Source organism: Eleginops maclovinus, chromosome 17 (genome assembly GCF_036324505.1).
Source record: "Eleginops maclovinus isolate JMC-PN-2008 ecotype Puerto Natales chromosome 17, JC_Emac_rtc_rv5, whole genome shotgun sequence".
In the NCBI taxonomy this organism is placed as follows: Eukaryota; Metazoa; Chordata; class Actinopteri; order Perciformes; family Eleginopidae; genus Eleginops; species Eleginops maclovinus.
Window position 1 is genome coordinate 4,082,278 of NC_086365.1, and position 12,587 is coordinate 4,094,864.

The 12,587-nt window shown below is 40.1% G+C and overlaps 2 protein-coding genes across 7 annotated transcripts in view; both read right to left on the reverse strand.

Moving 5' to 3' along the window:
* Positions 1-11,021, reverse strand: part of prmt8b (protein arginine methyltransferase 8b) — an 18,520-nt gene extending 7,499 nt beyond the window's left edge. The window contains exons 1-6 of one of the 4 annotated variants that reach the window (XM_063905383.1): positions 10,946-11,021; positions 10,446-10,542; positions 3,300-3,527; positions 2,136-2,291; positions 1,422-1,485; positions 291-433 (exon numbers count right to left, since the gene is read on the reverse strand). In XM_063905383.1, coding sequence (XP_063761453.1) covers positions 291-433; positions 1,422-1,485; positions 2,136-2,291; positions 3,300-3,353 — 417 coding nt within the window. In that variant the 5' untranslated portion in view covers positions 3,354-3,527; positions 10,446-10,542; positions 10,946-11,021. Of the gene's footprint in view, positions 1-290; positions 434-1,421; positions 1,486-2,135; positions 2,292-3,299; positions 3,528-4,336; positions 4,451-4,856; positions 5,400-10,445; positions 10,543-10,945 lie in introns of those variants that run through there. The other 3 variants (XM_063905382.1, XM_063905381.1, XM_063905380.1) reach the window with 3 other exon arrangements.
* LOC134879084 (zinc finger protein RFP-like) lies at positions 7,355-11,015 on the reverse strand. 3 transcript variants are annotated; one of them, XM_063905376.1, is made up of 3 exons: positions 10,946-11,015; positions 10,446-10,542; positions 7,355-9,560 (listed from the first exon to the last, which is right to left on the reverse strand). In XM_063905376.1, exon 3 carries the CDS (start codon positions 9,556-9,558, stop codon positions 7,927-7,929), a length of 1,632 nt encoding a protein of 543 aa, XP_063761446.1. In that variant the 5' UTR covers positions 9,559-9,560; positions 10,446-10,542; positions 10,946-11,015; the 3' UTR covers positions 7,355-7,926. The 3 variants fall into 3 exon arrangements, with proteins under 3 accessions (XP_063761446.1, XP_063761448.1, XP_063761449.1); XM_063905378.1 differs by having other exon boundaries at positions 10,446-10,539; positions 10,946-10,997; XM_063905379.1 differs by lacking the exons at positions 10,446-10,542; positions 10,946-11,015 and adding an exon at positions 9,664-10,433.
* Positions 11,022-12,587: the final 1,566 nt, after the last annotated feature.

Genomic DNA, 12,587 nt, shown 5'->3' on the forward strand with positions numbered 1-12,587 from the left:
CTGTCTCCCTGCATGCAAAATCCACCACGAAAAATATTTTGTACTCAATCACTAACGTCGGGTGATAATGAACCCGTTAGAGTTAGGCCTGGTGTTTAAAAACCAGGCCTAACTCGATGCGGCACATGTGCTAAAAGGTTTTAACGTCTGGCCCGATGTGAAACTCTATTTCTGTTTTTGTGATGTGATCCTTGTTGTTAAAGCACTTTGAGCTGCACCTGCTGTATGAAAAGTGATATACAAATAAAGCATATTATTATTGAACCCAGCCCTCCCCTTCAGCATCGTACCAGCCACTTGTCCCTGGCGAAGATGACGGTGTTGAGCATGGACTCGTAGAAGAGGCAGTAGCCCATCCACTCGGAGATGATGATGTCCACCTTCTCCACAGGCAGCTCCACCTCCTCCACTTTTCCCTTGAAGATGGTGATGACTGCGGTGTAGAGACACAGAAACAACAGGCAACAAACAAATGACTCACACCGCATCTTTATCACCTTAATGCAAATCGGATGACTGCTCTATTATCATGTGACCTTGGGATTCCTGCACTGAAAACACTGAAACGTTGACTTAAATTAAATGTATTACGTCCACATGTTTTACATAAGTGTATTAAGTTAGTTGAAAGCAATAATATTAAGTTGAATCTAATCTGTTCTTATGTAAACTTAATAGTATTGTTTTCAACTCACCTAATACAGTTACGTGAAATCTGTTGATGAAATACATTTAATTAAAGGCAATGTTAGTAAATTAGTTACCATGCCTGTATTCAGATGCGTTTACTGTTTTCCGTTCCAAGAGCTCAAAAATGGCTTGGCCGATTTAGACATTTTTGGGGATGTTGAATCAGTTTCTGATATTTTCAGCATAAAAAAATGGTAGATTTAACCAGTGGTGACATCTTCAATAACATAAAAAATCACATCCAAATTGGCCAAACTGATTAAGCTATGTTTCAGCTATTGTGCTGAGGACTAGGACTATATATTTCTAACATAAAACTTTGAGTTACTCAACATTTCCGGGTTCATACTTCTAGCAAGTAGACTAATTATAGTTACTACTGACAATGAGGTTTTCATTCTTGTATTTCCTCAAATGTAAATGGGAAAGAAACAACAAAAACAACATGATGAAATGAAGCCCACCAACCGTTGCCACTCCTCCATCTGTGGCCTTTTACAATGGTAATCAGCACCAGTGAGGGGTTTCTGATTGATGTCACGGATTAAGTTATTTGACATCAGAGGCGCGCTGCCTGGTAACCATCAGAACTGTGTCCAAAAGTGTGATGGTAATGATGGAAATATGCAGATTTTTCACACCGCTTCTGATACAGATGTCATGGCACTGTTCTACATTTAGACAAATGAATATAGGAAACATAAAAGCAATGGAAAACCGCTTTGACTCACCATTGTGTAGGTGATTCGACTTTATGATCTTCTCTGAATATTCTGATATGCTTGAGCATTCAATCTGTAGGTACAAGGGGAAAAACATAGGTGTCTATTGAACAAGAAAGTGATGAATCTTTGCTGCAATAACTACATGTTTTTAGTCAAATAACACAGTTATTTGAATAATGCATGAGAAATATGTTGCTTGGAAAAATGTTTGTGGTCCAGGGTGTAAACTTCCAGATTTCCACCTCAGTCCCTATACACTGTAGGGTATCCTTTGGGGTAAGGGCACATTTAATCAAACATTGCCGATCCATCCTCACACTAATGTCCCTGATCACGCATCTCAGACCCTGTGCAGCATGAAAACTAATACATTATTTTTCTCTCCCATCTATTAGTGTATATGAATCATACGTAAGTGTTAGAGACACTGCCGGCAATGTATAACCTGTGATTTACAGCACTCCTCCAAAGGAGAGCCAGATGTCTCTTCTTGCCTCTGTCTCTAAGATTTTCTTGAAAAAGATTCACGATCTTTCAGAGGAACACTAGAGACTGACTCTTAAGTAAGAAAGGGCACGGATGAGAGACACTGTGACAGTTGGTTATTTGTTTTTACATTGAAAGGGTGTGTGGACTTTCTCTCTCATAAAGCCTTAGTATTAGAAACTGATGATTGTTAATGAAGAGAGGAGTATTAGATTGTGTATCTATCGGTCTCACCCCGTATACGTGTTTGGCGCCGGCATTTGCGGCAAACATACAGAGGATCCCCGTTCCGCTACCGACATCCAGGACGATTTTATTTTTGAACACATGCTTGTTGTGGTACATGGCGTTCCTGTAGGTCAGCGTCCGTACCTCGTCCTTCAGCATCTCCTGTTTGAATTAGAGCCATGAAACATAAAGATTTTAGCAGTCTTGAATAACATGCAAGGCAATCTCCTTCTATATTGAACTGGTATTGACCTAGACCTAAAGAATAGTGTGATTCATAAATGCTCAAAGGAATACAAAAAACATAATGAGCAAGAGCATAATGCATATTTTCCCTATGTGAATAGGTGTTTTTGTCATGTATAAAGAGATAGATCAGGCAGTATTTAGGCCAAGAGCCTGTGTGACAGTGGCAGCGGTTCTTGAAATAGACAGGAGTACAACACAAAGCCTTTGGGGATGGCCTGATATCCATCTCCCCGAACCCTTTCACACATCCAACTTTCCGGGATCTGCACTCCATAATCAGGACATTCTCTTTGTGTGTAAGACGACAAAAAGCTGATCCGCAAGCTAATTTTAGACAGGTTTATATGTCCCAAAACTTTTTCCACCACCACTCCTTTCGCAAATTCAAGGTCATTAGCAGTTCTCTGACTGTAAGTCGGACACAGGTTGCTTTCATTTAAGGAATACTTCACATGGACTATTATTTTGCTTCCGGTAGATGTAACGCACGTTGGTGACGTCTTGTCTTTCATCAGCTAACACACACTCTCCTGACAAGATTCTAGGGGGACAGCTCCATTTGAGGTTTATGTTCGGAGTTTAGTCTTATTTAGGGGAATCATTAAGTCACATGTGTGTATTCTACTAGATGAGAGCTTAAACTTGTCTTTTGTGCTGTTTCTCTACAATTGTTTGTTCAGGTTGATCGAAATGAGGCTTTATAATGGTGTTTCGGTATGCAATAGTCTCTTGGATAAAATATCATCTATGACAGTAAGCCTATCTGTCAATGGGATTAAATCAGTCGTGGTGTTTGACATATCTTGCCGACAGAAAGCCAGACTAACGGGGTTGAAATTCCTTGGGGAGTTGGGAAGCATCAGGTTAGACATCTGGTGTCAATATTTTCCCCTGCTCATACATTCCAAGCTGTCAGCCTACCTCATGGATGCCAAAGTGGGCATAGGAGTCAAAGTAGTAGTCCCGTGATGTCATTTCCTCCGGGCTCAGGAACTTGGCAATCTTGCCTCGACCGGGACAAGTGGCCAGGGATGCTACATGAGGTGCGTGGGGGCCGCAGGGCACATGGTGGCCAGTAGGCACTGGTTTAGGCAGTGGGGAGGGCTGGGCCGACTGAGAGTGTGGGGATGTGACCGGCTGTTGCCTCTGCTAAGGAGGAGAAAGGAATGTGGGTTAATGCAAAACATGTCAAAGGGGATTGTAATAATAAGCAGTCAAGGATTCACATTCAAATGGGAGACTCATATTAGGACCAGTAAAAGATGCAGGCAGGTACGTGATAGACATGGGTAGGGTTGAGCAACTGCCCCTTTGCCCTCCTATTAGAGAAGTGCCCTTTTTCAAATGTCATATATAATGTATTTCTTTTGCGCACATGTAACCCAGTTCACAAAGCATAACCACACAGGAGTTCCTAAGCCAATCGTCACACAGAGTTTTCAACACAGATGAGCCATAGCCAATCAGAATACAGGTCCCGCAGAGACATAGGCGGGCTATACTAGGCTAAGCTAGCTGGCTACAGTGAATAAGCCCAGAGTTAACATTATTATTAAAAGATGAACAGTGCAGTAGGCCAACTGTTGTAGAGCACAGCTAAAACTTCACATAAGACAATATAAAAACGTTGCATAGAGGGTGTAATTGCTCAGTGTTTTATTTGGCTGAAGCAACTGAACTGTTTTAATACTGAAGCAAAATAAATTGTGTTTTGTTAGGTAATTTATATCAGGTGTATAGTGAATCTGTTACACTTTATTTAGTGTGTTTGATTGCCTTTTATGTAAACATGATCTGACATCAACAAAATGATTTCTTTCCATTTTTAAACTGTCATGAAGCAGTGTGTTTAAACCAACCTTAGTCGTGGATTGGTTTTAAATACATACATTTTATTATTCTTTACCATAGTCTCAAAACAATTGTAATTCCAGATATATTTTTATTAAATTAGTTACAAAAATCGCCGGTGTGCCCTTCATGCATTTGAGCCCCTTCCTCTGTAACATCCTCTGCACGTGCCTGGATGCAGGTACCGTTTCAGCACCGAGGACAGCTACTCCATGCATCCAAAGCCGATCATGTATCCCACCTGCAAAGCCCCTGCGTGCATTATCACTACTATTGCAGTCACAGTGGTCTACTTAAATCCTCCCCCCACACTCACACACACACACACACACACACACACACACACACACACACACACACACACACACACACACACACACACACACACACACACACACACACAGACACACACACACACCAACATCTGCAGGACCATGCACTTTGCTTTGCACGCACGCCATGGTGCAACATTGATTCTAAACGTGGAAACGATAATGAAAGCCTAACAAAATCATAAGATGCATAGTCTACATCACATGTCACATATATGTTCCCCTACTAAAACGAATATACTGAGAGTTTCCCGGTCCCGCTATAGCCGGGAGCAGGACAGCACAAGCTCCCTACCTCCGAGTTGTCCGCCTCCGCCATCTTCCGCCGCAGCAGCAAACACCGCGACGAGTGCCTCAGTCCCATGAGAGCCGACGAGATTTCAGGCTACAACTCTTTAAATGTACGGAGAATGCACAAATCTTAATAGAAACGTGTCAAAGATAAAACTAAACTGCCAGATGTAGGTCTAAAACACGCGTAAAGATGAAAGTCATAATAAGAAAGATATCAGTTTCCACTGAATGAAATCCATTCCTTGCGAAAAGTTGGTAAATTGATTTATGAAGCGTACAATAATCCATACTCTAAGGGTGATACGGGCTGTTTTAGTGTCCGAGCGTTTTATTGGCCATTGTGCGGCTAAAAAGTTGCGGGTTCGATGCCAGCAGGTGTCCATCAACACTCAGGCGTAGCGTTTAGGTGTCCATGTGCAAGCATTTAGCACCAAAAAGGGCTAAAAATAAAACTCCACAGCAGACAGCACGTCTTCTCCTCTACTTGTCTCGGAATCCCTTCACATCTCTCAGCATTGTGACAAGCAGACAGGACTTTTTATCTCCGTGTGAGCGCGTGGCAAGTCCTGGCTGCGCGTAATCCCGAGGGCTTTCCCGGAGAGAAAGTTAAAATGGGTTCAAACTGTGTGTGTGTGTGTGTGTGTGTGTGTGTGTGTGTGTGTGTGTGTGTGTGTGTGTGTGTGTGTGTGTGTGTGTGTGTGTGTGTGTGTGTGTGTGTGTGTGTGTGTGCGCGCGAGAGAGAGAGAGCGATAGAGAGAGAGAGCACTGCCGGTACAGATATCATACACACGAGCCCCTCTGGTGACAGGAAATTAATCTTGAGATATAACAGTCACACAAAAAAAAGGTTTTTAAATCTCTGCTTTCCAGCCACATGCACCTTCTTAGCAGACCCCCCCCCCCCCCCAACCAACTCTCTGCTAACCAATGAGCCACAGACGCTCCTTACATAACATAGGTGTTCTCCGTGTTGGAAGATAATAACGTTGACTACTTGCAGGGGTGTAAAGTAACTAATGTGTCTCAAAGCTTGCATTTTGAATCCATAGACAGCATCAAGATTGGTCATTTCACCAGTTTTTCTCGGAGTCTTCCAAAAATCAATGCCCCTGTTTTTTCATGCCACAAACTCTCTCTTAGAATTTCATCTGCTTGTTCAATCTGATGACCCTTCTGACAGTCTGTCAGGAAAGAAAATATGACTTTAAGCACAAATACAAAAATAACCTCTAAATTAAAATATGGAGGATTTTTGCAGGAACTATCTTAGCTATTATATGTAATATCCATTTTAAATTCTTACTTTATTAATCAAATCAAATCAAGCTCTATTTATATCGCGCCTTGTAAAGGTGGGCCTTCAGATCCTCTGTGGGCTCCACAGTCGGGGGCCGTAATAATAAAAAGTCGCCTCAACGGGGGTCTTTATGTTACATTTATATCCACACTACATGCTGTCTTCCTCCAGAGAATTATGTACAATATATCGCATACTTCTAGATGTTTGATTTCCATTTTCAAGCCTGTCAATACTTCTCTTTCAATTCTTACTCCTTTCATGCTGTGTGAAAAGCTGGAAGAGTCTCTAAAAAAATCTAACAAGACATTTGTCAATCAAAAAAATGGGGCTTGACTCACAAATAAAAATACAATGCACCAGGTTTTAGTCATGGACGAGCTCCATCCGTGGTGCTTAAGAACATCGGCCCACGCATCACACTCGAGGATGATGTGTGCATCCACTTTCTCTCCCTCTATCTCTCTCACACACACACACACGCACGCACGCACGCACGCACACACACGCACACACACACACACACACACACACACACACACACACGCACACACACACATAAAACAGTGTGGTGGCAGGAGTCAGGAGTAAAAACCAGTGGGCAGAATACTATTGCCTGACTTTACAAAAGCAGGGCTCACTGAAACTGATTATTATTATTATTATTATTATTAGTCTTTATTGAACTAGGCCCATGCATAAATACATGAATCTGAAAGAGAGAACAGATGCCAGATTATAACTAAAAGCTCATTTCCATGTGGACACATAACGATCAACAAACATTAAAGCTTGTCTCACTGCCTATCACCCTAACAATTCAAACTGAATAAAATACTGATGTATAAAATATGGAAACTAGTACATTTGTCAATATAAATATAATTTTACATTCATTTAAACTAACATCTCATATTACTGGCAAGACTGGTTGCACTGTGGGAGAAAGTGTGAACATCTAAGCAGGTTTTAAGATCAGCTGGAAGTATATTCCAATGTTTGATGGACGTAAAAGAGAAAGCAGATTGTGCAAATGCAGTAGTTCCACTGGTTAGGTATAGATTAATTACTATAGTGTCCCATTTTCAAACCTATCTGTGTTTTCAATTAGAGCTTGTAAATTCATCCTCATGATTAAATCGATATTCTTTTTCCTATAGGAGAACATTAATGAGCAAGAGCTGTTCAAATGCTTTACAACAATGAGTTTAATATTGTAGAAATGAAACAACAGAACTAGTACACATGTGCAGTGAACTCAGCAACATTTGTCAAATACACAAAAGCCCCTTTGAATTCACACAAAAACAGCAATATTAATTTATAAGGACTGGTATTTCAAGTAATATCCCTTTAAGTGATTCAAAAATGACATGTGATTTTGCAGGCATATTACATTTGACTGTATAAAACAATAAATGACTAAAAGCAACAAAAATAAATCTCAAACTTCAGATATGTTCATCTGACATATTTAAATGAAACTAAAATGTAATTAAATCCAGATAAATGACATTGATAACCTCAGCCACCATGATACAACAGGATCAGACAACATTATGTAGCATTAGTGTCTTTAGTTTACATCAACACTCATACAGTAAAGACCATTATAGGGAAAGGGGGGGTGCTAATGATGAAGCTGTGTCTTACTTCTTTCACATATCCATCACAGATTGAAAGTGTCATAGATACTTAATGTAATCTAGAGGATAAAGAGGTGTTTACCAATGTGAGACCAATGTTTTCTGTGGTCTTTAAAGAAGTAATGAACTCAGTGTGTTTGCAGTACAGGGGATATGATGAGAGGGGCAGAGTTTGTTCCATTGTCGTATGTTAGAAGGTAGAAGTATGGATACATTTTCTCTGTAAAGTGGAAGCCAGTAAAAGAATGCATATGTGATTTAGAGTTCACGTCATAGAAAGAAACCACTCCCTTATCATAGTCCACAAAGACGCCCACCTTCTGAAGCTTTTCTTTCAGTGTAATGTCAGCTATTTGTTCTGTACATGCATAGTATGATCCCTTATTAAGACCAATGGACCAGCCACCGTATTTTGGTGACATACCTATTGGCTTCTTTCTTTCATAGGACTCTCTCACCACTCCAATAAACCATTTTGGTTTTCCCTTCACTTGCACCTCATAGTAAAACTTCCCTGCTGTAAACCCTTCCTTTGACAGAACTTTCGGACACACTTCAAATCTCTTTGGATTGGAGGGAAGGTTCTGCTCTGTGTCTGCATTTACCACCTGTTTTCCATCCTGGCTTATGACAAGTGAGCAATATGCTGTGTCAGGGTCAAAGGTCAAGTCCACTGCATGTTCCCTCATTCTTTTCATCTTGATCTCAGGAACCTCCTCCAGTATTTGATCAGCGTTCTGTTTCAGCAGATCCACAGCACCTCTCACTGCCTCGAAGGACAAATCGCAGTGGATACCAATGTTGGTCCAGTCCTTGTTTAAAGGAGAGCACAGGTTTGGGAAAGTCAGAACAAATTGATGGTGATCCTCAGACTGTGACAGCTGCTCAAGCTGGCTGCTTCTGCTCTGGAGATCTGCAACTTCCATCCTCAGATCTGTGAGAAACCTGTCAGCCTTCTGCTTTGTTGCTCTGCACCTCTCCTCAATCACCTCAACAAGCTCAGCCTGGCTTCTCTGAATGGATCTGATCAGGTCGGTGAAGACCTGCACACTGGCTTCTTTCTCTCTCTCTGCTTCTTTCTGGCTCACATCAACAGAGTTTTCTATCTCAGCTATCTTCTTAGACCAGGATTGTATCATCTTTTTTAAATTTACCATGGTGTCATCTTTTTTTGCTATCACTACCTCAAATTCTTCCTCGATTGGGACAACATTGTGACTCTTGTGATCGGTTTTCATACACATGACACAAACAGAGGTCTGGTCAGTCCTACAGTACAGTTCTGTTAACTTGTTGTGCACTTTGCACATTCTGTCATCAAGATTGTTCACAGGGTCTAACAGGGTGTGACTCTTGAGAGCAGCAACTCTCTGGTGTGGCTCGAGGTGCATTTCACAGAAAGACATTAAACAGGTCAGGCAGGATTTCACTGCATTTCCCTTCATCTCAGAGCAGAAATCACAAAGGATGGCTGCTGTTCCAGGAAGTGGTGGGTCTGTTGCTGGGCCTTTGATTTGAACTAACGTCTTAAGCTCAGCAGCTAACTCAGAAATAAAGGTGTTGACGAGTAGTTCAGGTCTTTGAGAGAAGGTTCTTTTGCACAGTGGACACTGGCAAACATCACTGCCATCCCAGTACTTGTGGATACATGCAGAGCAGAAATTGTGTCCACATGGCGTTGTAACCGGCTCAGTGAACACTTCCAGGCAGATGGAACATAGGAACTTCTCCTCGGACAACAGACTGCTGGCTGTTGCCATATCTGCGCAAAAAGTAATAATACAATTACAGCTCATGCAGTAAAATAATCTGCTATAAAAGAAGTTCATGTTCCTGCTTTATTATATTTACATTATATCTCTTACCTGTGAAGTAGCAGGTTTAAGAAGCAGCTGTGCTCTTTGAAAGCTTGTCCTGAACTCCAAGTTAAGTTCAGTTCCAGCTGCACCCCCCCCTCCCTGCTCTGAGACTTTACACTTCTTGCTAAAAATGTAACTCTTTAGTTTCCATTCACATGACTAGTCCTATTTCACTACACTTTGAGGATTGTCAAATGAACTCCTAATGTTTTTAACTTACAGCTCAGTACATATCCTCAAAAATAAGTACACTTTTCCATGCATTGTTTTGTGCCATTCATTTTCAACCCTATAATTTGAGTAATAACAGTTGCAGGGTTGCATTTCCTGCAGTACACTTTACTATCTTAAATAAAATTAAATATTTAAAAATAATAAAGCATCATTTACATGTTTTAAATGTATTACTGTACTTTCCCAGAAAATGATTTGCCTTTTTTTATTGGCACCAGTTGGCTAAGCATGTTAAGGTTGCCAAAATGAACCCTTTTTCTTAACCATCAACTCAAAATGAACACAACCAACCGGGTTTACATTATAGTTAGATAATGAGTTAATCGACATTTATGAAATAGTTTTCCAAGGATTTTAAAGTTTTAACCCACCATTAAGAACTTTTTAAAAGCAACAGATAAAACATCTAATAAACTATGTGCCAATCGATGCCTGAGCCGGCCCAAATGCTTTCTTTACATAACAGAAAACTAGAAAGTAAAGGGTTTATGTTTCAAAAGTGTTCATGTCCAAATGTCCTCCACTTCTGGAATGAATCTTATTATGTTTCTTACCTGTAAAGTAGCAGGTTTAAAAAGCAGCTGTGCTCTTTGAAAGCTTGTCCTGAACTCCAGGTTGAGTTTCGTTTCAGCAAAAGGGTCCTCCTCCCTGCTAAAGTTTAACTCTTTAGTTTCCATTCACATGACTGACCTATTTGTTGTGTACTACAACCGTTTTAGGATTGTCAAATGACTTCCAAATGTTCTTAATTTATCAGTTTATTTGTATGCATCCTATATGTAATATTCTTCATAAATAGTTTTTAGCAACTTTATTAACAGGGAGTTATTTTTGTCTCCACTCTCATCCTATCTCATGAGGAGAAGACAAAAGTTATGCTAGCAGTTTTAGTCACAGTGGTGCTAAAGTGCAAATTCAGCGCAGTAGTAAGTTAGCTCACATTTACACTCTCCAAATGTTTACAGCCACAGATTTTATTCTGTGACAGAGTTTAAACAACCAGGTTGTACAGTAGTTCACGTTCCTGCTTTAATATATACATTATATCTCTTACCTGTGAAGTATCAGGTTTAAAAAGCAGCTGTGCTCTTTGACGCTTGTCCTGAACTCCAAGTTAAGCTTCGTTTCAACTGAAGGCCCATCCCCCCATTTTTATTGATTTGAAAGTCCTAGCCCAGCTGAAAAACAACAAATAAAACATCTAATTAAATAACAAACAGACTGCGGGCATATAGTTTTATATGTTTTTGTTGCTTTGAATAAAGTAGAAACTTCTTATTGTTATTTATTTTCTCTCTTATATATTTGCGTTGTATTTGATAATTAGGTCACCAAAAAGTAGCGGAAAAGTATTTAGGTTAAATAATTTTCATATTATGATACTTATATGAGGTTACTGATTTATTTCTTAAATGTAAATAGTAATTGTAAAGGATAACATTTTCTAGGTAGGCTAACTCTCTAAACCCTGTTAACAACACAAGGAAACAAGGCAGTTTATTGTAGCCCCCTTTTAAACACACACACATAAAGAATATCACAGTCAATGTGAGCATTATTGTGAATAATAATTGTACTTTAAGTACATCCTGGCCTTTTCCTATCACACATACCAAAAGAGAAGAAAAAGCTTAAGATTCTACAGCCTTTGTAATCTCTTTCTCAGTTGTCAACCTAGAGCTGTGTTCTTTTAAAAAATGCCAGTCAGTCTGTTTGCTTCAAGGTGAGTCTGACCACAAGAGGTCAGCCACAACAAGCAGGACCTGAGTGACAAAAACTTTACACCATTGGAATTTTACTTCTGAGAGTTGAACCTGTAGTTACTAGTTCAACCTTTCAAACAAAACGTATAAGATGTTACAAAATACCGTCTCTGTTATGACGTCTCACTTGTCATTTTGATAAAACAATAGTGCTCAAGCACAAACATTTTATTAACCTTTATTATCTTCACACATTCTAACCAATTCTTATCTCTATATAAAATGTTCAAAATGGGACAAACACCATGCTGTCCATCTAAAAATACAAACCCCAGAAAACACGCTTAAAATCAGTCAAATATTTTTGGAACTTTTAAGGATTGATGCAAAACACTGCAGTAGCAAGTGTGAAGGTTTTGTTTTATTCCTTTTTGGACACATCCTTCTATTCTTTGTGTCGCTCATACAACCACACATGATGCACACACCAATGCACATTATGTTGGCTGTCCCCTCAACCATTTTGTGTTTGGCATACATGCCCGGTCAGTCATGGCCTGCTCCTGTGGGAGAAAGCATTATCGGGACACACACTAACTACAGAAGAATGTGACTGGACACAGAAGCACTGGCTAGTCATAGAATTGACTTTCGGGGAAACCACATTTCTGTTTGTTCTTCCATGTGTCTATGCGAGTATGATTAAATGGAATACAGACAGTGTCCAAATTCCTATCAACAGGGGATGATATTCTGTGAGTTCACTGGTAGAATTAACATTACATCGGACAACTATGGACCACATCCTCTGTAATGTTGTTTTGGAAGACTGATTGTCTCCAGTCCAGGTGACCACTGCAAAGCCACAACACTCCTGATAGCTTGCAAGCTTATATAATTACAGAGGAAAAAAGAGGCACAAGTAGCGAATCGCATAGTCAGGGATCCAAGAGGAAGTTGGGATGGGAATCCATAAAAAATGGCACACAAACT

Coding starts and splice junctions, on each gene's coding strand:
- LOC134879084 (XM_063905376.1), bottom strand. CDS start 9,558: ATGGCAACAGCCAGCAGTCTGTTGTCCGAGGAGAAGTTCCTATGTTCC.